Source organism: Capra hircus, chromosome 6 (assembly GCF_001704415.2).
Source record: "Capra hircus breed San Clemente chromosome 6, ASM170441v1, whole genome shotgun sequence".
Classification (NCBI taxonomy): domain Eukaryota; kingdom Metazoa; phylum Chordata; class Mammalia; order Artiodactyla; family Bovidae; genus Capra; species Capra hircus.
This window is the reverse complement of record NC_030813.1, coordinates 44,838,469-44,860,555: the sequence shown is the minus strand read 5'-3', so window position 1 is coordinate 44,860,555 and position 22,087 is coordinate 44,838,469. Positions and strand designations below refer to the sequence as shown.

Genomic DNA, 22,087 nt, shown 5'->3' with positions numbered 1-22,087 from the left:
AGAAGTCATCTCCTTGTTTTTAGCTTTCATCATAGTCCAATGTGTGGCACTTATGGTTTTATAGAAGGTGGCTGGCATTAATAAGCTCTCTAAAAGTCAGTCAGCAAAATAGAAGATTCCCTCTCTAACCCTAAAGCCATGTCTGCAGAACTCCTTAAGTAAGGGCGCTTCCTTTGGTTTCAGATTGAGTCTCTGGAGCATGACCTACAGGCTTCTGTGGATGAGCTTCAGGATGTTAAAGAAGAGCGGTCTTCCTACCAGGACAAAGTCGAGAGGCTCAACCAGGAGCTGAACCACATCCTGAGTGGCCATGAGAACCGTATCATTGATGTGGACGCCTTGTGTATGGAGAACAGGCAAGTGCCCAGGCCCTGGCCTGTGGTCATAGGGTGCTGGCCCTCCACTTGCCTGCAGGCTGGGAGTTATTTGCAGCCGTATTTACATTTGATAAAATTGCCTTACAATGAAAGGAAAGTCCCAACTCTAAAGCAATGATATTAATGTCACCCATTAGTTGTAAAAGTAAGAAAAGAACAACCAAATGCTTACAAGCTACCTACGTGCAGTCTTTCCCTGCCTTCTCCGGTTGGGTGAGAAGGGTAGGGAACAGTGAAAGCTGCTTGTTATTGCTATCAAGAAGACAGAAAAGAAGAAGAAAATAAATTGAGGAATTCCCTTAGCTGTTTCTTTTCCTGGAGGCAAATTTCCGTGTCTGTATGTGGCTAACTTAACAGCGTGTCTGGTGTCGCCTCTTCCTGCTTTGCTTCCCAGTGGAATCATCTTAATGAGAATTATTTGAAAACTGTGTTGATACCCCTTAGGGGATCTCTGCTGAGGGCTGTTCTGAAGTGAGGTTTAGGTGACTTGGGAATATTTGACCTTCATCGCATCCATTTAAGAAGAGGTCACCAAGATGCTCTTTACCTCTTTGGGTGGTGGGAAGGCATCATATGTAAAAGGTGGTTCTTCAGGGGTGTGGTTTTCCTTTTTTCCACCTTATGTTTGAGTGTATGATTTTTATTTTGCTCGCAAACTCTTTCTAGTTGTATGTATTCTTTTCCAGGTACCTTCAAGAGAGATTAAAGCAACTTCACGAAGAGGTCAACCTCTTGAAATCTAACATTGCCAAATACAAGGTAGAAAATTATGACAGTGACGGTGATGATTCACCACTGTACATCTCAATGCCATTCTATTTTAATTCTCTTTTCTGTGCCAAAGATATTCTAGTGCCTGCCTGCCCTCCAGATAGTTCAATAAGAATGCTTAAACTGGGGAACCAGTGAGAATTAAGCCCCCAAACAGCAAACACAACAAAAACAGGTTTTGCAAGAGCTCCTTCTGTTACCTGGACAGGGCACACTGAGACCACCAGAATCTGGATGCGACCGCTTTACAGCCTCGGTCTATATTAAATTGAATTTCCTCTCCAGCTTTTCTGTACAGTGTTTTGACATCAGATGCTCTTTGTCTCCTAATCATCCATAAGAAAATGATTTCTGAGCGATGAAGAAACAAAGATTGGGAAATCACAATCTACACGATAATGTTCACGTCATACTGAAAGGACAGGATGTTTAAATTCTCCCCACTGTTATTTAGTCTAATTCCAGCGCCATTAGTTAGATAATATCTGTTTCTGCAGATGTTAGTTGTAAGTGTTATAATTAGCAAAATCTCCTGGGTTTCTCTGCTTTGAAAGTAAATTGACTTCTCTTCCTGAGGGTGAAGTTTTATAGCCGTCTAGATGCTGGGGAGAGCCGGCTCATTTTCCTGACTTTTGACGTTTGCTTTTTTCTCGGAAGTCTCTATGCTGTCCTTCCTTTTCCATTCTGTGGGGGCCAGGCTTGAGTTTATATCCATCTATATATACACATAGCTCTTAACATTGTGTAATTAATACATAATTTAAAAAACGTGTGTATGCATTCACTTCACAACATTTATTCAGTTCTTCCACGAAAGTTAAACCCAGCCTCTATCTCATGTCTGTTTGGAAGGGGTTTCCATAACTAGTGACTTCACACATTAGACTAAGTTCTTGTTTCAGATTTGATTTAATTTAACGCATATGCATTGAGTATCTTCTATATATAGGAGGATGTAATTGCTGTAATTATGCTGGGCACCAACTGAAAAAAAAACTCTTTACCGGGTCCGTAAAAATCAGAACTCTTTGGCAAGGACTCTGAATTTTGAAAGTCAGGCCAGCATTTAGAGTTTGCAAAGAGTTCTTGTGTGCTGGAGGGGAGGATGTATCTACCAGCATTAGGTATTTTTCCTTTATTGGCTTTTCTGACAGAGGTTTTTGTTTTCTCCGAATGCTGCTTAGAATGCTCTTGAGAGACGGAAAAGCTCAAAAGGCCAGAACAAATCCAGCAGCAGTGTTCTGACTGGAGTCCTGTCTGCAAAGCAAGGTAGGGGGTCATTTTCTGGGAGGAACCATGTATGATCACAGAATGCTGGTGCTGTGGGTCCACATCTCAGTTTGTGAATTAGGAACCAAAGTGATCCTTAGAGCGTGCGTGCGTGCATACTAAGTTACTTCAGTCGTGTCCAACTCAGTGTGACCCCATGGACTATAGCCCACCAGGCTCTTTCTGTCCCTGTTGATTCTCCAGGTAAGAATACTGGCTTGGGTTGCCATGCCCCCCTTCAGGGGATCCCCCCGACCCGTAGCTCAAACCTGTGTCTCTTACATCTCCTGTATTGGCAGGTGGATTCTTTATCACCAGCACCACTTGGGAAGCCCAATCCTTAGAGTGGTCACCCCCAAACCTCCCTCTGCATCATCATTGCGTGGAGGGCTTATTAAAACACAGATTACAGGGCCTCGCCTGAGAGTTTCCAATTTAGTGGGCCTAGGGTAAGCCCAGAAGGTGTGCATTTCTAAAAAGTTCCCAGCTGGTGCAATGCTGGTTTGGGTACCCTGCTTGGAGAGCTGCTGCATTAAAGGTTTCTCCAATAACGAACCCCATTTGCATCTACTCATCTAACTGTACTCTCCTTTCTGGATTGTTTTCCCTTCTGTAATCACCAGGTCAGCATCCCCAAGTGTCTGTTCCATCCTCATTGAATTTCTCCTTTCTGTGGCCTCTGAGATCAGACTAGAAAAGTCTCCTGGCTACTGAAATCATTTTATCATGGCACGCATGCCTTTTTTCAAAGAAGTTTTTATTGATTGCAATCTTGTTCCTCCTTCTTGTCGATTCCGATGAAAAATAATGATCTTCCATGAACAGTCAGGGGAATAAATAGCAGAGCGCTTGCTTCTGACACTTAATATTTGGGGATTCAGTTTTAAATGTGAGCCTCAAGTGGACCGTGCTGGGCTGGCCTGTTCTGGGCTGTTGGCAATGCAGACCAGCAAGGATCACGTGGTAGTCCTCATAAGAGCTATGGTGAATTAAAAAAAAAAAAAAAAGTGCTGAATCCAGCCTGCCTAAGCAACCCCTTTTTTTCCCCCTCAACTAGAAAAGGACACCCTAGAATTATTTTTTAAAAAGAAAACTAGAGTACTCTATAGAAATGTGGAGTAGCCCATCTAAGTACAGCTGTGTATACCCTTTATAGCCAAACATCTCTGAATGTTGAGACCCAGTCCTGTCACTGTTGTGGGGAATGCCAGCCAAGCTCAAGCACACCGGCAGAGCAGTCAGCCAACCAACCCTTTCTAGAGAACCATTTGGCGGTCTGTTACAAAAAGCCTTAAACCAATCCCCTTTGAGCTAATAAGAAATGATTACAGACATATGTAAGCACTTAGCTTCAGGAAAGTTCTTCTTCATTAATTATAAGAAAAAAAACATTGGAAACAACATAAATGTCCAGCGTAGTTAAATAAATTTCCAATCCCTGATAGCTCAGTTGGTAAAGAATCTGCCTGCAATGCAGGAGACCCCAGTTCAATTCCCAGGGGAAGATCTGCTGGAGAAGGCATAGGCTACCCACTCCAGTATTCTTGGGCTTCCTGGTGGCTCAGCTGGTGAAGAATCTGCCTGCAATCAGAGAGACCTAGGTTTGATCCCTGGGTTGGGAAAATCCCCTGGAGAAGGGAAAGGCTACCAACTCCAGTATTCTTGCCTGGAGAATTCCATGGACAGAGGAGCCTGGCAGGCTACAGTCCATGGGGTCACAAAGAGTTGAACACATCTAAGCACGCATATGCACACAGCCCAGTTCTCAGCGTAATGCTGCCTATAACAGGCAGATGCTCAAGAAAGAGTGAAGAAGGGTGGCTGAATGAATAGACCTCAGAGAAGGTAACCTTCAGCTAATGGCTTTAATCCATCAGCACCTTGCTTTTTTGTCCATGAAATGGGAATAAATAACATTTTCCAGGTTCTTTTTAAAATTTGAAGTCTCAAATGAATTAGTATGAGCATTTTGAAGTATAAAATACTAGACAAATGCAAAATATTATTACCTTTAAAAAAAATGTTGCAAAAGTCCACAAGGACTCCTCCTTTCTGTTTAATTGTCACCCTGACTTTTATTTCATTTTACTTTTGACACTTGAAGTAGATTCTTCAATTACAACCCAGTAGCACATCCAAGTCAGGAACTGATCCCAGCTTCGTTGTCCAGGAAGAAGTAACACTGGTTTGCATTTGATCATTCCAGAAGGGTTTAAGACTGAGTTGTAATTTTATATCCCTCCTAGTTCAGGATCTGTTATCTGAGGATCACGGGTGCAGTCTCCCAGCTACGCCACAGTCCATTTCTGATCTGAAATCTCTGGCAACAGCCCTATTGGAGACGATCCACGAGAAAAACATGGTCATCCAGCACCAGAGGCAGACCAACAAGTAGGTGGCCAGACCCTGGGGTGCAGGGTGGGTGGGAGATCGGTGGGACGATGGCTGTCAGCAGGCAACCAGGTGGCAACCGGGTGGGCTGCAAGCCTTAAGGGAAGGAGAGGAGAACCGTCGAATCTAGAGGGAAGCTTACCTGGATCAACAAGGAGAGAATACCGGCTATTCCTCACTGAATGCTTAGTCTGAGCCACTCACCAAGCCATGCATGTTGCCCGGCCGATTTTGATGGTATCCATGCCTGGGGGACTTAACCTACTGTCCTCAAGTCTCCTCTAGGGGACTCACCTCCTCATGCTGTTTTAACCTCATGGCACGGCATTCTGGAGCTCTTAGAGCAGAAACACCGAAGCATCAACTCACAAGCCTATGGGGCTTGGAACGGAGTCTCATGCCATTTTTCCAGACCAGCAAAAACAAAAAGATGGTGAAAAGGAACAATAGCTAAAAGAGCATGTCTTTTTCTGTTACTATAAACATGTTAACTACATTGGACAAAATCAAGCAAGTTAAAGTGGCATGTAGAGATGACAGAAGCAAAATTGGAAGTGTTCAGAGAATGGTGAATAAACCATAAATCAATGCAACAAATGTTGCAAATAGAGCTAGCTTCAAGGACCAGCGACTCATGCAGTCACACACAGCCCGGTGTTCAGAAGGTCCCTGCACTTGGTCTGATGATCATTTTTTAACAAGAGTGCCCCGAAGTTTCATTTTGCACTGGGCCCTGCAAACTACGTAGCTGGTCCTGCTTTTATGACCTACACGTGGAAGCAAAATAGAAGTGTGCCGTGTAGGAGCAGCTTCCCAAAGACTGGGCTTCCAGCAAGAACAGGGAGCAGTCAGGGAACTGGGGGCCTGGTGAGGTGGGGGTTTGCAAGGGGAGAGGCAACCGTGAAATGATGGAGAGTATTGTAAAAACCAAATAGCAAAAAGAGAGGCTGGGAGTGAAGGGAAGATAGCGCAGGAGATTAAGATATATATAAAAGAAGGCGGAGAGCAGTGGAGGGAGTCTGGGCAATCTCAGAGGGATGACAAGGGTGATTTATTGACAGAAGAAGTTTTTAAAAATTCTTTTAAAAGAAATATTAACCAAGGACTGAAACAGCCAGATGCTAAAATGGAGATGTTCCTCAGGGGAGGACGAAGAAATGGGGATCTCCTCAAATAGGTACAAGGTCTGTTTTATTTCTGCAGCTGGTGGTGGTCCCAGGAGCCTTCTCTGTCCTTGCCAGCTCCCTATAAGGCATCCACAGGGGCTCTTACAAACTTCGTCGGGTCTTCTCAACCCTCATTTGTTCTCAGCAGGTAACCTCAGCTTCTCTTTTACTGAGAAAACAAAGCCTGCCTATCAAGAGCCCGGAGGCTCACTGCTCCCCAGTGTCTTCCACCCTCTCCCTCTGGTCTCTGGGAAGCACACTGACCCATTGACCTATTGGTCCTTCCCCTGCTCCCTCCTCTGGGGCCTGGCTCTCCTGTGAGCTCCTCTTTCAACCTTGTCAATTTCTGCCCCTCCTGCTGCTTCTGCATTTTCACCCAGAAACCTTTCAGATCTTCTTAAACATCTGCCCCAAAAGGGTTCCCATGAATTCCATTCACCTCCAGTCTTTGTGAACAAGAGGCCACCTTTACTTCTTCATCAACCACCTCCAAAATGTGTGTGCTGCGGGTGGGGGGCACCTATGGTAGAATTACTTGAAGGGGGTGATTGTTTAGAAATGCAGATTTGGGGGGATTCTGGAAGGAATGTCGGGATTCTGAATTTTAGCAGGTGTCCAGTGATGCCTGGAAAATCCCATGGATGGAGGAGCCTTGTGGGCTGCAGTCCATGGGGTCGCTAAGAGTCAGATATGACTGAGTGACTTCACTTTCACTTTTCACTTTCATGCATTGGAGAAGGAAATGGCAACCCACTCCAGTGTTCTTGCCTGGAGAATCCCAGGGATGGGGGAGCCTGATGGGCTGCCTCCTATGGGGTCGCGCAGAGTCGGACACGACTCGGAAGCGACTTAGCAGCAGCAGCAGCAGTGATGCCAGGGACAGGCTTGAATACCTCCCAAGACCTCTTCTGAATTTTCCATAGCAATCTTCCTGTGAGGGTCACCAGTACCCCCAGACTTCACTTTCTGAGTCTGCTTCTATAATTTCTCTCCATCCCAATTCGCATCCTGAAAACCCTCTTCTTGGATCCCTTCTGCTCTCTCTGCTGCCTCGTTCCCTCTCCCTTCTCCTCTTCCTCCTTCCACCCCAGGCTTCTTCCTCCTCTTCCTCTCTTCTCTGATCTCCCATCTTCTTACCCCCACTCAGGGGACCTGTCTTTGCTTCCTGTTCTTTAGACTCTTCCTAGAACTCTTGTCACCTTGCGGTCCAGAGCAATGCCCACATTTCCAGCTGCTCAGTTGGCAGTTTCTCCTGAATTTCAGCTCCTCAAAGTCAATGAGTCTAGAGTCTGGAGCACCCATTCCTTAGTATGTTTTAATATACTTTAAAATGCGTGTGCCCTTTGACCCAAAGGGTCAGTTTCTAGGAATTTATCTGAAAGAAACAAATCAGAACAATACTCTTGATATTTATCCATGAGGTGGTTCACTGTAGATTCATTCATAATAGTGAAAATGAGTGGAAACAACCAGAATATTTTTAAATTGGAGAATGGTAGCGTGTGTACATGCTAAGTCGCTTCAGTCGTGTCCAACTCTTTGTGACCCTGTGGACCTTAGCCCGCCAGGCTCCTCTGTCCGTGGAATTTTACAGGCAAGGATATTGGAGCGGACTGCCATGCCCTCCTCCAGGGGATCTTCCAGACCCAAGGATCGAAGCTACATTTCCTGTGGCTCATGCATTGCAGGTGAATTCTTTACTGCTGGGCCACCTGGGAAGCCCTGGAGAGTGGTTATGATTATAGTAAATCCATAAGGCAGAATATTATGCAGCCCCTTAAAGTGTGACCTGAAGAATATTTAACATGTTCTGCCCACCATCCTAATGCCTAGGTCTGACGAACTCCCACATCACTCGGGTTGCGGCTGTCCTAAGGCCAGAATGTTGGTCCATTTTGGTCACTGTTCTCTCCAGTGTGTTGGACAGTGCTAGGCCCGCAATGGATGATTGACTGGTCTAGCCCTTTATTCCTCTTCCCTTAATACTCATGTGCAAATGGGCATTAAGTTTTATGATTTTCATGCGTACATTCATTTACTCAGTGCATATTTCCTGAATGGTTGCCAGGGCCCTTCTGTGTGCATCTCCTACCTGCTCCCTCTGCTTGCTCCCCACCAGACCATTCATTATCTTGTCCTTAGGAAGAGCCTCCCATGAATCCTCTATCCTCAGACCCCCGCCCGTCTCCTCTGCTGTTTACCTGGGCACACTACCTGCCGACCTCACAATGCAAGCCTCCACCGAAAAGCCCAGCTGAGTCCCACCACCTCCTAAACTCAATGTTCCCAAGCTACTGGCTGACACTCCCATCTCTTGTGGTGGACTGATTTCCTAATACGTGCCCACCATACCCCACTGCAACCACACACATCTCCAGGTTTCATGGACCCTTGCTTTCTATTGAGAAAGATAGACGTTTTCATTTTGCAGGCTTTGTTTCTTTAACGCACCTTTTTGTTTTTAACTGTTATTTAATCATTTTGAACCATCTGATTCACATTTTAAAAGGTTAAACAACAATATATCTCCAAACCAATGTCTTTAAGCCACCCAATCCACCTTCCTAGAAGAAACCACCATTCCTCATTTTTTATGTATCCTCTCCAAGGATACATATATAAGCAAATGTATAATGCATTTATATAGACATACATAAATACTCACATATATTATATACATGTAGATTTTCTTTTTTCTTTCTCTCTTTTTATCTTTTCACAAATGGTAGCTGCTGCTGCTGCTGCTGCTAAGTCACTTCAGTCATGTCCGACTGTGCAACCCCATAGACGGCAGCCCGCCAGGCTCCTCTGTCCCTGGGATTCTCCAGGCAAGAATCCTGGAGCGGGTTGTTAGCATTCATCAAAAAAAGTTTTTTTCACTGTCTTCCACCTTGCTTTTTTCTCATTACAATAGATCTTGAAGATTGCCTTATATCAGTACATAAAGTACCTAATGTGCCATTTTTAATACTTTGAGGGTCTTAAGTTTCATACTTTCAATAAATGTTTTATTTGGGGGTATGCGAAAAAACAAATTATATAACAGATGGAGGGGGGGCTAAGAATAAAATGTGAATTTGGTCTGCTTGCTCTTACCCTCCTTGATTTAGCCTTTTGTAACTAAAATTTTAAAATAGCTTTGTTGAGGTGGAGCATTAGCAGTAGGAATGAATGCAGGTGTCTGTTCTGTAAGAGCGTGCGCCCCCTACTGGTCTTCCGCTGCCTGGCACTTACCCCATCTACCCCTTGCCCATCCCCCTTCCTCCTCTCCCTTAAGGCTGCTGCTGCTGCTAAGTCGCTTCAGTCGTGTCCGACTCTGTGCGACCCCATAGACGGCAGCCCATCAGGTTCCCCCGTCCCTGGGATTCTCCAGGCAAGAACACTGGAGTGGGTTGCCATTTCCTTCTCCAATGCATGAAAGTGAAAAGTGAAAGTGAAGTCGCTCAGTCGTGCCCGACTCTTCGCGACCCCATGGACTGCAGCCCACCAGGCTCCTCCATCCATGGGATTTTCCAGGCAAGAGTTCTGAAGTGGGATGCCATTGCCTTCTCCACTCTTAACACTAAGAAGGTCCAATGGGAGCCATCTTGGCAAACTGATGAATAAACCTAGGACTTTATAATTTGAGAGAATATTCAATTAATAAGCATTTTGCTTGAGGTACTGTTGCAAGTTTGCAGTTGTCCAGCTATTATTAAAGAAGAGATGGGGTTCGTGTGTCTTATAAACAGGTTAATGATGAAGAGGCAAATATTAAGAGCATGTCTCATGGAACACCACCCTCAGTTCTCCAGCCTTTTCCAACGAGCCCTCGCTCTGCCTGTGGTGGGGTGATGGCAACAGTGGTTTATACATGAGGACATCCTGGCCTTTCACCACCCTCTGTGCTTTGCCTAAAACTCTTCACTGCTCTCTCCCTTACCTGGACAATGGGAAGTAGCCTGGAAGTTCAAGATCTTGGAAGCAGCAGGAGCTGTCCTGTATCAGAGCAAAGATTCAAAAGAAGATCTCCTGGGGTGAAGGTGGGGGCCGAGGTTATCTGCAGTTTGTGTGGGGCCACTGCCAGTTCTTCCTCTTTTAAGGATCAGGCTTCCCCGGAGACCCTCACTCAGGATTCATGCTTCCCATGTTGTCCAGAGAGAAAGGACAGGGCACAGTGGTGGCTAGTTCCCGAGTCAGTTCTGTCTTTTGCAGATCCCCTGGGGGCTTCCCTGGAGGCTCAGGGGTGGTAAAGAATCTGCCTGCAATGCAGGAGACCTGGGTTCAATTCCTGGGTCAGGAAGATCTCCTGGAGAAGGGAATGGCTCCCCACTCCAGTGTTCTTGCCTGAAGAATTCCATAGACAGAGGAGCCTGGCAGACTATAGTCCATGGGGTCACAAAGAGTTGGACACGACTGAGCGACTAACACATACACGGTGTTTTACTATAAGAAACTACTACTGAAAATCCTATCCAGAAGCCTAGTGTCTTGAAGTTTTTTCTAGACTATCAGGTAGACATATGCTAAAATTTTCCCTATTCTAAAACAAGCCACAGCTAAATTAAAACTTTATTTTAAACATCACCCCCCTCCCACTACCACCCCGCCCCACCCTGCATCTTACAAAGAAAAAAATCCTCTCTCAAGCCTGTTTATGCCTCAAGCTACTACCCTGACTGTCTCCTTGGATTCCCTGCTAAACTACTTGAAGAGTTGTCTAGATTCACCGCTTCAGCTTTCTCATAGGCTGCTTTTCCAACCCTGTCACTTGGGTTCTGGATTTCACCCCTTCATCTGTCTTGTAACAGCTCTCTCAAGGGTCGGGCACATCTTCTCAGTGGCCTTTTTCATCCTGTGTGACCACCTTCTAGGATAAGATGATGCCAGCCATGCCACCCGACCTGGAACCCTCTCTCCCTTCCCCATGTGGCCCTGGTGCTCCTGTTCCCTTTCCGCCTGTGTTCCTCTGGCCCCTTCTTGCTTTACGCAGGTGGCACTGTGGCCCCCAGTTCTTCTGACTTCTCTCTTTCCACCTGCCCCCAGCAAACACTCTCATCCTCGTCCTCCTGGATCTTCCTGTCTCCCAGAGACGTCCATCTGTCCCCTCAGGTATCCCAAGGTCACCTCCTCCTCTGCCTCCTTATTATGACTCTTCCTTTGGCTTCCTACATCCCCACCGTCTCTTGTGGGATATAGCTTCTTATCTTTGTTCCTTGAGGCCTCAATAATTGTTGGATTGGTAAACTTCACTGAACAGACCCTGTTTTTACTTCAACTGTCTCCATCTGTGTGTCCTGCCAGCTATGAAGACTCTGATAAGCCTCCTCTCTCCCTGGGCTGTGTTACATCACATTCAGTGGACCACCTGCTGTATCTGTTCAGTATGAAGCCAACTAGAAGACCGTGTGTCGTTTGAAGCATCTTGGGTTATATTTTGCAGGTCCAGCTGAAGCTGCATCCATATTTCAGTTATGCATAGTTTTAAAGAGAACTTGCTTTAGACTTGTGAATGCTGGTTTTCTAGTGTCATGAGGGTGTTACTGGTTAAGAACATGCACTTGGGAGGCAAAGGTTAATCTACCTGAGGCATAGGTTAAAAATCCATACTCATCACCAGCTGAATCCATCATGTGGTTTTGGTTACGCTGACTAATTTCTATGCCTCTGTTTTCTAATGGGAGTAGAGGGTGCTGGGTGAGCACCCTCTATACTAGGGGTTGGGAAAAGACATAGATTTGAGATGAGCTGTGTGTCCTTAGACAAACTGCTTGACCTCTCTGTTTGTTAGGGCCCACACGTATAAAAGGAGGATAAAAATACAGTCTACACTGTAGAGTTTTGTCAGGTCAGAGAAGAAAGTGTACTTTTGGTAGATGTTTGGCAGGCACTGTGACTCAGACCTGGGATTCAGGAAAGATTAATTGCTATTTGTGTTAACCATAGAATAGTTGTTACTGTTATTGATGATGTTATTGTTGCCATTGCTACTACCACAACTTCTGCTGGGTCCATTTTACTACCTCCAGCCCTGCATCAGATGCCCGTGTCAGACTAAAGAAAAAAGCAGTGAGCACCGACAAACTAAGGCAAGGTCCCTGAGAGTAGATTGTTCCAGACACCAGCAAATTCACAGCAGCACATTTTTGGGAGATGTGGCTGCGTTATCCAAGAACATCAGAAAAAATACAACCAAATGTCTCTTCACCACGCCTTTGAGCGTTGCCCTGACGGCATCTTTCATTGTACACAGAAGAGTTAAGCCTTATCTTTTGTTTCCAAGAAGCAGCCACGTACAGATGATCTGATCATTCTAAGAAGCAGGCATCAGCTTGAACACCAATGTGATTGCATCTCAAACCCATCAGCTGGTGAAAAGGGAGCTCGGATCAGAAGGTCTGAGCAAAATATTGAAAGTGAGATTACGAAGAAAGGTGTTTATTGAGGGGTCAGAGACATGAAAGCCGAATAGACCCAACAAATGGAGTGGAAATTGAAAGTAATTGATAAAGACTATGCAGAATTTAAGACTTAAGGAAAAGAAGAAAAGAAAAAAGCTCTAAGTACCTAGATGAACAAAACCACATAGAGTCATGTCAAAGAGTTTTCTGTGAACTCAAAGGGAATATTAATTAAGAGTCTGCAAGTCAATTCAGGTAAAATAAGGATGCATTAGAAGCAATATACATATATGCTGATATATACATATTCAGATCTTGGTTTGCATGTGGGTTTGTGCATCTATGTCTGGAATATAAAGAAGTATAGAAGAACAATTCTGGCATTCTGGTTTCTCCTGCTGAAAGAATTTGAAACATTGCTATTAAGGTGATTTCCACATCATTTTAGCACAGCAGTGCCAAGAAAATCCCCCAAAGATAAAGACTGGTTTTTCAATTTCCAGGCCAATGAAAAGTGATTGAAGTTTCAGATGACTATCACATCATTTCCCAACTATATTTAATTTTGTGTAGAGTGAAGGAGGGGAAATATGTGGCCACATTTAGGTCTCTTCATGCATAGAGACAAAGTTTGGCTTCCAAGTAAACAGAGTAATCTGTTAAAATACACATTCAAGATCTTATACATCATAGTGAATCAGAATAGTCATCTTGGAAAGTAGTGTAATTATTTTTAGTGATTCTATAATTTCTGAAAGTTTTTCAAATGCCAATTTTTAAATTCCAGAGATCATTACAAGCTATGAGAAATGCATTCATTTAATATATTTATTGAGCACCTACTATCTACCAGGCATTATGCTAGATATCAAGGATATGGCCATTCATAAGTCGTAGGTTAGGTCTAAGAAGGTGGATATTATTTTATTGACTCGAAATAACATCACCAAGCATTTCTTTCATCTTATTTGTTAGACTTGGTTGCTTCTAAAACTCAGATCCACCCTCAAAGAATCAAGTTGTGATACTTGTGAGTATTCAAAATTAAGTGTCATCTTTAGCCATGCTGCTGCTGCTGCTGCTAAGTCACTTCAGTCATGTCTGACTCTGTGCGACCCCAGAGACGGCAGCCCACCAGGCTCCCCCGTCCCTGGGATTCTCCAGGCAAGAACACTGGAGTGGGTTGCCATTTCCTTCTCCAATGCATGAAAGTGAAAAGTGAAAGTGAAGTCGCTCAGTCGTGTCCGACTCCTAGCGACCCCATGGACAGCAGCCTACCAGGCTCCTCCATCCATGGGATTTGCCAGGCAAGAGTACTGGAGTGGGGTGCCATTGCCTTCTCCTCTTTAGCCATGAGGAATTCCCAAATAGAAATGATGTAAGATGCCTGGGTAATGGTAGAATCATTGTTTGTCTTCCCAGCTACCTTTGTGGGAGAAGATTCACTTGAATGGCAACACTTTAGTAAGGTTTAAATCATTTTAAATCATTCACTTTATATTTTCATATGTACTTTCAGTAGAGTCTCTATGTTTAGCATGTGGATACATGCTCACACACACACACACACACACACACACACACACACACACTGTTTTTAGCATATGTCTTAAGTCTCAAAACATTTTCTCTCTGCTAGGGCATCACCAGCTTTCCCAGATAGCCTGCTCACAGCCCTAAGAGCTGATGAGACAGATGCTCATTGATCTGTCCTTTGCCATTTTTCGCCCTTTTCCAGAATCCTAGGGAATCGGGTGGCTGAACTGGAGAAAAAATTAAGAACTCTGGAAGTTTCTGGTTTGTGGAGTCTCCCAGGTAAGCAGAACTTTATAAAAATTTCTTTTTTTGAAAAGTTGCAGAGCAGACTTTACCTTTTTAATGTTCTTTTATTTGAAGATTATTGCTGAGACGTCTGCAAGTGTTTGAAACTTAAAAGCCATGATTTTGGAGGAAATCAGAAAAAAACTAATAAATATACAAAGTGAACTATGAAGTTTGCTAATCTAAATTCTGAAATTGTCATTGTATATGTCTGTATGTGTGTTATTTTTAACTTTTGTGAGTGTGGTAAATTGCTTCGTTTTTTCTCTGTAGGTGTCTTATAGAGATGTGTTCAGTTTAATCATCACCCCTAAAAAGGAATATAAGAACTCACAAAAATTTATTCTATTTAATCATGCATTCTATAAATGAATGTACAAACTTACAAAGACGTGTTCAATTTAATCATCAGTCTTAAAATTGAATATAAGAGCAAACAGTTGTTCTAACCCAAATGTGCTTTACAACCTTCTTCCCTCTTCCCTCATTCCATTTGCTACATAGCTTGAAAATAAAAATTTCTACTGTAGATTTTTTTCCCACAGTGGTGCAGGGTGTGAAGAAACTGATGTTTCACATTAATTAGCTATATTTATCCCATGTGTCTTGGTAAAATACCCCCCTTCATGAGACCCCCGTCAGCTTTTTCTTTCTCTTTACATTCTCCAGAAACTTGTATTTATCATTTTCTACCACCTCCTCTTTCCCTGGAAGCAACTTTGTACATATATTTTTAGTTACTTAACCTTTCTGCACAAACCCTTCTCTACCCTTGAATCATATCCGTTGCTTCCTCGTAATGTATGAGAAATGAACATTGCCACAGGGACATGGACAAAACCACATGTTTTCTTAATGTAAATCTGAATAGCTGCCTCAGGTTGCCTGGAAGTGTATTTCATAAATTGCAATTTTTAGTAGAGATTCCTTGAACTTGATGTCAGAAGACCTAACAGACCTAATTAGTGCCAAGTGCCATCCTGGGGACTTGAATGATCCATTTTGCACAAGAATCTTTTGATGCAGTTAAAACCTTATCTCCTTTGAAGGCCTTTCTTTTATTGCATTGAATTTCAACACAGTCAGGCAAATTTATCGTTTATTTGTGCAGTCGGATTGCTATTTCTGTGCATGTTCTAACGTTTGGATTTTTTTTTTCTTTCCAAATGACTTAGTGAGATTTCACAATGTTTTATTTCTACAACTTATGTAAAAAGATGGAAGTCGAATAAATGAAAGAATGCTGAGAATTTCCTATCTCTGCTGTTGTTTGGTCTAGGTTAGAATGGCTATTATGCAATAACAATTGTTTCTTTCCTTTTTTTTTTTTTTTTTTTTCTTTCCTGCTGCCTGAAGGCCTGAGCTACAATGTTTCCATAGGATTTGGGAGTATGTTCTTCTTGAAATATCTGTGTTTGTGGCTAATAGCAGTGCATTAATATCATCCCTGCATGTAAATAAATAGAAATGCATTCTCTTTGTATCCTTGCACTTTTCTGATTAGAATAGTCCATTGAAATAGAGAATTCAATTAGCACAAAGCAAATATTAAATGGTAGCATTTGCTTGGAGGGCAGCGACTGAATGAATTTTATGCCCCAGCCTGTTTGTTCTAATCTCTGGCCTCCACATGGGTACAAAGTGGGAGGACAGAAAAAAAGAATGGCAATTCCCCCAATCTGACACAGTTTATGCGACTGTGATAGCACTGCCCTGATGCAGTAATAAAGGATGTTACAATGAGGCATCACCTCGCTATCATTTTCAAACCATGGTGGGAGGAGAGGGGCCTCTTTCTCTGCAAATCAGACCAGTCCCTTCTATCTGCTCATCTTTGTATGGTCTCCATTTAAGCTCTAACAGCCGAGCAAGAGGAAGTATGTCATTTTCTTTTCTTCTTCTCTTCCTCTTCTTCCTTCCTCCTCTTACTTCCTCCACTTCCCCTTTCTCTACTTCTTCTGCTATTCTCTTCTTCCTCTTCCTCTTTCGCTCAGTAAGGGAATATTTACCATTTCAGCCAAGTAGAGGGGATTGAGACCCAGTGGTTTCAGAGAATTGCTAGCTCGCAGTTATTTACCAGTCTTGAAAGATCTGTGTCTCCTCTAAGAGATCCATAACACGTTGATACTTTCTGAGTATCAACTTTGTGAATTCAGTCCTGTACCAGACGTTCTAGACATGCCCCTTGCCCCCTCCAAGAATCAGCAGTCCCACTGCTGGCTGCTGCTGCTAAGTCGCTTCAGTCGTGTCCGACTCTGTGCGACCCCATAGACGCCAGCCCACCAGGCTCCCCCGTCCCTGGAATTCTCCAGGCAAGAACACTGGAATGGGTTGCCATTTCCTTCTCCAATGTATGCATGCAGGCTAAATCACTTCAGTCGTGTCCGACTCTGTGCGACCCTGTGGACAGCAGCCCACCAGGCTCCGCTGTCCACAGGATTCTCTAGGCAAGAGTACTGGAGTGGGTAGGAAAGTGCAATGAATATGCATAACAGTGAAAGGAAAACACAAAATGATACGTAAGTGTCAATGCAGTGGTAAAGATGTTCGTGTGTGAGGGAATAATGTGACAAGTGATTGAATGTTGGACCTGGAATGACAGTTGAGAGCAAAAAGTCCAAGGATGACAAATACTTGGTATATATTACACAGCATCATTTCCGTGCCAGTGGCAGACATGGCTAATCAGTCACATCGCCCTTCCTTGCTAATCTCACACGTGGCCCTCAAAACAGTCTGTTACGTTGGCTTTCCAGGAAGCTACCTCCTGGTCAGAGTTGACATGTGAGAGAAAACCTTCTTCCCTTTCATGAACTAGTCTGATCCCCTCATTCTAAGGAAACAGAAATTTCCATAAGGAAACAGAAATTCAAGAAGTTGGGTGATACCTAAGGCCACAGAGGCTGAACTCAGGTGTTCAGATCTTCATTTCAGTGCTCCATCTGCACAGGGAAGGTACAGTTCACGAAAGAGAGATGCAGAAGGTAGGGGGCTGGCGGGGGGGAGTGTGAAGGAGGGTAGGGAGTGTAGATCACATCAGCTGGGGACTGGTTCTCAAAGCAAGCTGAATTGGAGAAGAAAGATTCAGAAGCTGGAACGATCTCTCCCAAGACACTAAAGGACCGTGGTCAAGCCCACCTCTCATGACTATAAGGCAGAATTTCTCTTGGCCTTGGAGCATGCTCTGATTTCTCTTTGACTCCCTCCCTCCTCACTCTCTCAGCCAACAACATACAGCTCTTGGTGGTGTTGGATAGAGTTAGGGCAAATGTGTGAACCTGATGGGAAGCAGGCAAGTCTGACAGATGTCACAGCCCATGTAGAGAAATCATCTGGAAAGCAGAGAGTCCTCCAGACTGTTTAACTGGTCCCTGAGAGGTGGGGGAGACACAGGGCACTGTAGAGAAAGCCAGAGGGTGGGCTGGTTGGCCTTGCACTTCAGGAAGGAATGAGCCTCCACTCTCCCCAGCCCCCTATCTGTCAGCCTTCTTCGCCCAGTGGTTTGCTGGCATCTGTGGGTGAGAATGATGACTGGAGGGGACGGGAGAGGGGGCAGACACTGAGAGAAGGTTTCCTGGATGTGCTCATGCTTCGAAAAGAAACACTGAAAGCCGGGGAAAAGTCTGGCAAGAGCAGAGCCTGGCTCTTTGAGCTTTTGTTTTTTTGAATTCTGTATTCTCCACTCTCAGCATCAGTCTGGGGAAGAAAATGTGCATTCTGAAAGTAACTGGCACATTTTGGAGAAATGAAGGAGTGCTGTTGTGTTATGGGGAATCAGGAGGGCTTCTGGAAACTCCAACACCAGTTGAACAGAAGGGCCTGTGTGACCTGCGTTGATTGTGGTTTGAATCTAGTTCATGGATCGTCCACACCCCATTCCCCAGTCCCGAGGACCAAAATGGAGCTAGGAGACAGCAGACTATCAGATTAGAGTTCAACATAGTCAATACGGAGAGAGTCTGGGCTTAGAAACAACAGAACTGAGAGCCTTCCAAGGAGGGTCTTTGAATTCTTCAAATGTTTTGCAAAAACCAAATCTTGACATTTTACCATCAGATAAGGAAGTAATCTTTGCAGGTGGGGATTTCCGAAGGTGTTTATCTTCTCCTGCAACCCCTACTTTGATTAGACACGGGTTAATTCATGGACAAATGGTGGTTTCTGCTTCCCTTGTCTGCATGCCTGTTGCTCAGATTCTTGCAGAAGTTTAGGGCCTCCCAGGTGGCTCAGGGGTAAAGGATCTCCCTGCCAATATAGGAGATGCAGGGGATGCAGGTTTGATTCTTGGGCTGAGAAGATCCCTTGGAGGAGGCATGGCAACTCACTCCAGGATTCTTGCCTGGAGAATCCCATGGACAGAGGAGCCTGGTGGGCTATACAGCCTGCGGGGTTGCAAAGAGTCAGACGTGACAGCACACACACACACACACCCCGGCATTTTCGAGGGGCCATTGTGGAGTGGATAATTCACTGTGCTTGAAGAGGGCCCAGGAGTCAATCTGCCCCAGAGCATTCCTCACAATAGGAAGGCGCAAGGCTCTCCTTCCCACTGCCTTACTCACTCCGCGGGCAGCCAGCTCCCAGCTCCCAGCTCCGCCCATATTCTGAGTCCTTGACCACGGGACAGGGTGGACTTGGAAGGCTTGTTGGGGTGCAGAGGTAGAATGCGCCTCTGCTGCCAGCGTATTTGCTGGAAAGATGGAACAGGAATTGCAGTTCTGCCCCTAACTTAGGACAGTGACTGTTGCCTTATTGAAGAGAAACAAAAGCCCATCTGAGACATCTGGTATGGCTTCATAACAACCATTATTTCCTCATGGTGATTCTAGACTGTATCTTTGCAACACAAGGGGAGACCTGACTGGGTTGACTTCGTCCTGTTGTTGTTCAGTTGCTTAGTTGTGTCTGACTCTTTGCAACCCTATGGATTGCAGCACACCAGGCTTCCCTGTCTGTCAGCAACTCGTGGAGCTTACTCAAACTCATGTACATCGAGTCGGTGATGCCATCCAACCATCTCATCCTCTGTTGTCCCCTTCTCCTCTTGCCTTCAATCTTTCGCTGCATTGGGATCTTTTCCAATGAGTCAGTTCTTCGTATCAGGTGGCCAAAGTATTGGAGTTTCAGCTTCAGCATCAATCCTTTCAATGAATATTCAGGATTGATTTCCTTTAGAATGGACTGGTTGGATCTCCTTGCAGTCCAAGGGACTCTCAAGTGTCTCCTCCAACAGTTCTCCACAGTTCAAAAGCATCAATTCTTTGGCATTCAGCTTTCTTTATAGTCCAACTCTCACATCCATACATGACTACTGGAAAAACCATAGCCTGGACTTGGCGGACCTTTATTGGCAAAATGATGTCTGTGCTTTTTAATACACTCTCTAGGTTTGTCATAGCTTCATCCTGAGAGCCTCTTAAAATAGCCAGAGCTTCAGTTCAGTGGTTCTCCTTGGGAAACCTCCCCAGATTGTTGTCCTAGAGATTCTGGATTTCTTCCAACTTGAGACAGTATCTGTACTTCTGGAGAACTTCAGGGCCAGCTCCTGTCAGATTCCTCTTCTTCTGGGATGACCCTCATGAAGCCGAAAGCTGAGAGTGATGGCTGCTAATAACAAGCTCCATCTGCCTGAGGCAGCTTCAGGCATCCATACCCACCAAGTAAACATCAGGATTCCCAAGAATGCAGCAACCATCTATTCACAGCTATCAGCTGTTTATGAAGCACCTGCAGTATGCCAAACTCTCTGCTAGTCTTGGAAATCAAGTTAAGAAGATTATATGTATGGCCAACAGGGAGGGTGGTATTATAAATAAGTCAAGGGCTCAGAGGTACAGGCCAAGGTTCACCTCGTTCTCCAAGGTGGTGGACATCTTGACCCAAATACCATTCTGTGCTCCACCAAACCTGAGTAGAATCACGGAACTTTAGAGCCTCTGATGTGAGCCCCAGAGACATTCAGTGACTTGGCTTCAGATAAGGTTTCATTCAAAGTCAGACAGCCGAGGCTGGAGCATGGGCTGGGCCGTGGCCCTGGGGCTCAGTGTTGGCATGGTGGTACCCACCAGGAGAATCTTCGGGGTTCATGGGCAGGAGTTGGAGGTCAAATCCTCCCTCACCTGACCGCTGGGGCAGCATCACCTTCTGTGTACGTGTTTTGTGTCCATGTGTACAAGCTCACATTTCAAAGCCACACCTCCCTGCTCCCCACCTTCATATCTTGCCATGGCCTCAAAAATAGAGTTACCTTTCCTCTTCCTCTTCCTGTTCACCTCAGGCTTTCTCTGCCCACTTAGGGAGCTCATATGAATTGATAAAAGGGTTTGGCCGGGATGTGTCTTTATTGAGTCTAGCTGTGATCATTTGGGGAACCTGATACTACCTGCCTTATGACATACTTATGATTCAATTTAAATGGCCAAATCTAATTAAATCAGACCCAGTGTGTATGGCAGCTCTACTGGTACCATAAAACAGTCATTTCAATCTGTGGAATTTCTTGAGTGCTGACGAAATGCCTAAATGTTTTACGTGAATCAGTTCATTTTATCACCACCACCCCCTGAGGTGGCTGCTGTTATTCTTCCTCACTTTACAGATGAGGGCTCTGAGGCTCAGAGAGGCTCAGTGACTTGTCCGAGGTCACCCAGCTAGCCAGTGATGGGCTCCAGGACACAAGCACTACAGCATGGCTCCAGAGCCTGCATTCAAAGCGCTCTGCTACTTTTGTTAGTATTACTATTGTCTCACCCAGATGAAAGCCATTCAGTTTCCGACAGATACAGCATGCTACCCTTTAACGGTGGCATTTGTGGGCATCTGTGTTCTGAGCAGACTTCAGGACTCAGAGGCAGCTGGCCCTGGACCCCTCTGCCCTGCCTTCACTATGGAGAGGGTAGGCTGGCCCTTCTCCACCATGGCACTGTCTATGATTGAAGAAGGAGCCTTGCTCACCCGAAGAGCCAGTCCCTTGGGTGGGGTGAGTGTTGCCACCACTCCAGTGGTGACATAATATGTCTATTTTCCTCTTTTCTGTGACAGGGAGCAAAGACACCATACTGTTCAGTGACCCGGCTCTTCCCACCATGCAGAGGTCAAGATCCCCACTGCTCAAGTTTGTGGAGCAGCCTACTGAAAACAAAGCAAGTCCCAAGGATGGTAAGCAAGCCCTTGATTTCTTGACTCTTTCCTGGCCTGTGCCTGGTGCAGGGGATGAGTAGCCACCAGTCCTTCACCTTTCTGCAGCATCTGCAGCACTTTTGGGTCGTCCCTCGTGCTTCCTCTTATTTGGAGCTTCCAGCAGAAGAACACTGGTTCCTGCACTCTCAGCATAGTGCAAAGAGGCTAAGAGTGAGGGTGCAGGATTTAAGCAACCTGGGTTCATATTCCAGCCTCACATCACACTGGTAGTGAGAACTTGGACTGGTAACTTCAGGTTCAGTTTCCTTTCCTATAAGACAGTGAGATGAGACACTGCCAACCTCAGGGAAATCTTGACACCTTGCCTGACATGTGGTAAGTAGTCTGGGAATCAGTTGAATGAAGGAAGAATCTTCCTTACCAGGCACACTTTCTGGAGGCAGTGTGTTTTAAAGGAGATCAAGGGCCCATTTAAGGTGCCAGCTGAAGCAACAAGGTGAGAACCAGATCTCTTCCCAGGGGGTAGTCTCATTTCTGTAGCTAAACTATCCTTCACATCTTTCTGAGTTTTGCTCAGCTTCTTCCTACACCCCTAATGTGGTTACCAGCTTCCAAGATGGTCCCAAATGATCCCCACTTCCTGGCATTCATGCCCTTGTATAGTTCTCTCCCACATGGGTCTGTGTGACTGATGGGTTACAACAGAAGTGATGGTACATGACTTCTGAGGTCAAGCTATAAAAGGCACATGGTCTGCCTTGCGCTCTCTGAC

The 22,087-nt window shown here is 44.9% G+C and overlaps 1 protein-coding gene across 4 annotated transcripts in view; it reads left to right on the top strand.

Annotated features, from left to right (window-relative positions):
• Window positions 1-22,087, top strand: part of CCDC149 (coiled-coil domain containing 149) — a 116,911-nt gene that overhangs the window by 82,658 nt on the left and 12,166 nt on the right. For 3 of the 4 annotated variants that reach the window (XM_018049342.1, XM_018049339.1, XM_018049341.1), the window contains 7 exons: window positions 184-356; window positions 1,064-1,136; window positions 2,333-2,417; window positions 4,664-4,808; window positions 14,093-14,169; window positions 15,532-15,564; window positions 21,217-21,333. In XM_018049342.1, the coding sequence (XP_017904831.1) occupies window positions 184-356; window positions 1,064-1,136; window positions 2,333-2,417; window positions 4,664-4,808; window positions 14,093-14,169; window positions 15,532-15,564; window positions 21,217-21,333 (703 nt within the window). The remainder of the gene's footprint in view (window positions 1-183; window positions 357-1,063; window positions 1,137-2,332; window positions 2,418-4,663; window positions 4,809-14,092; window positions 14,170-15,531; window positions 15,565-21,216; window positions 21,334-22,087) is intronic. The other variant, XM_018049340.1, reaches the window with a different exon arrangement.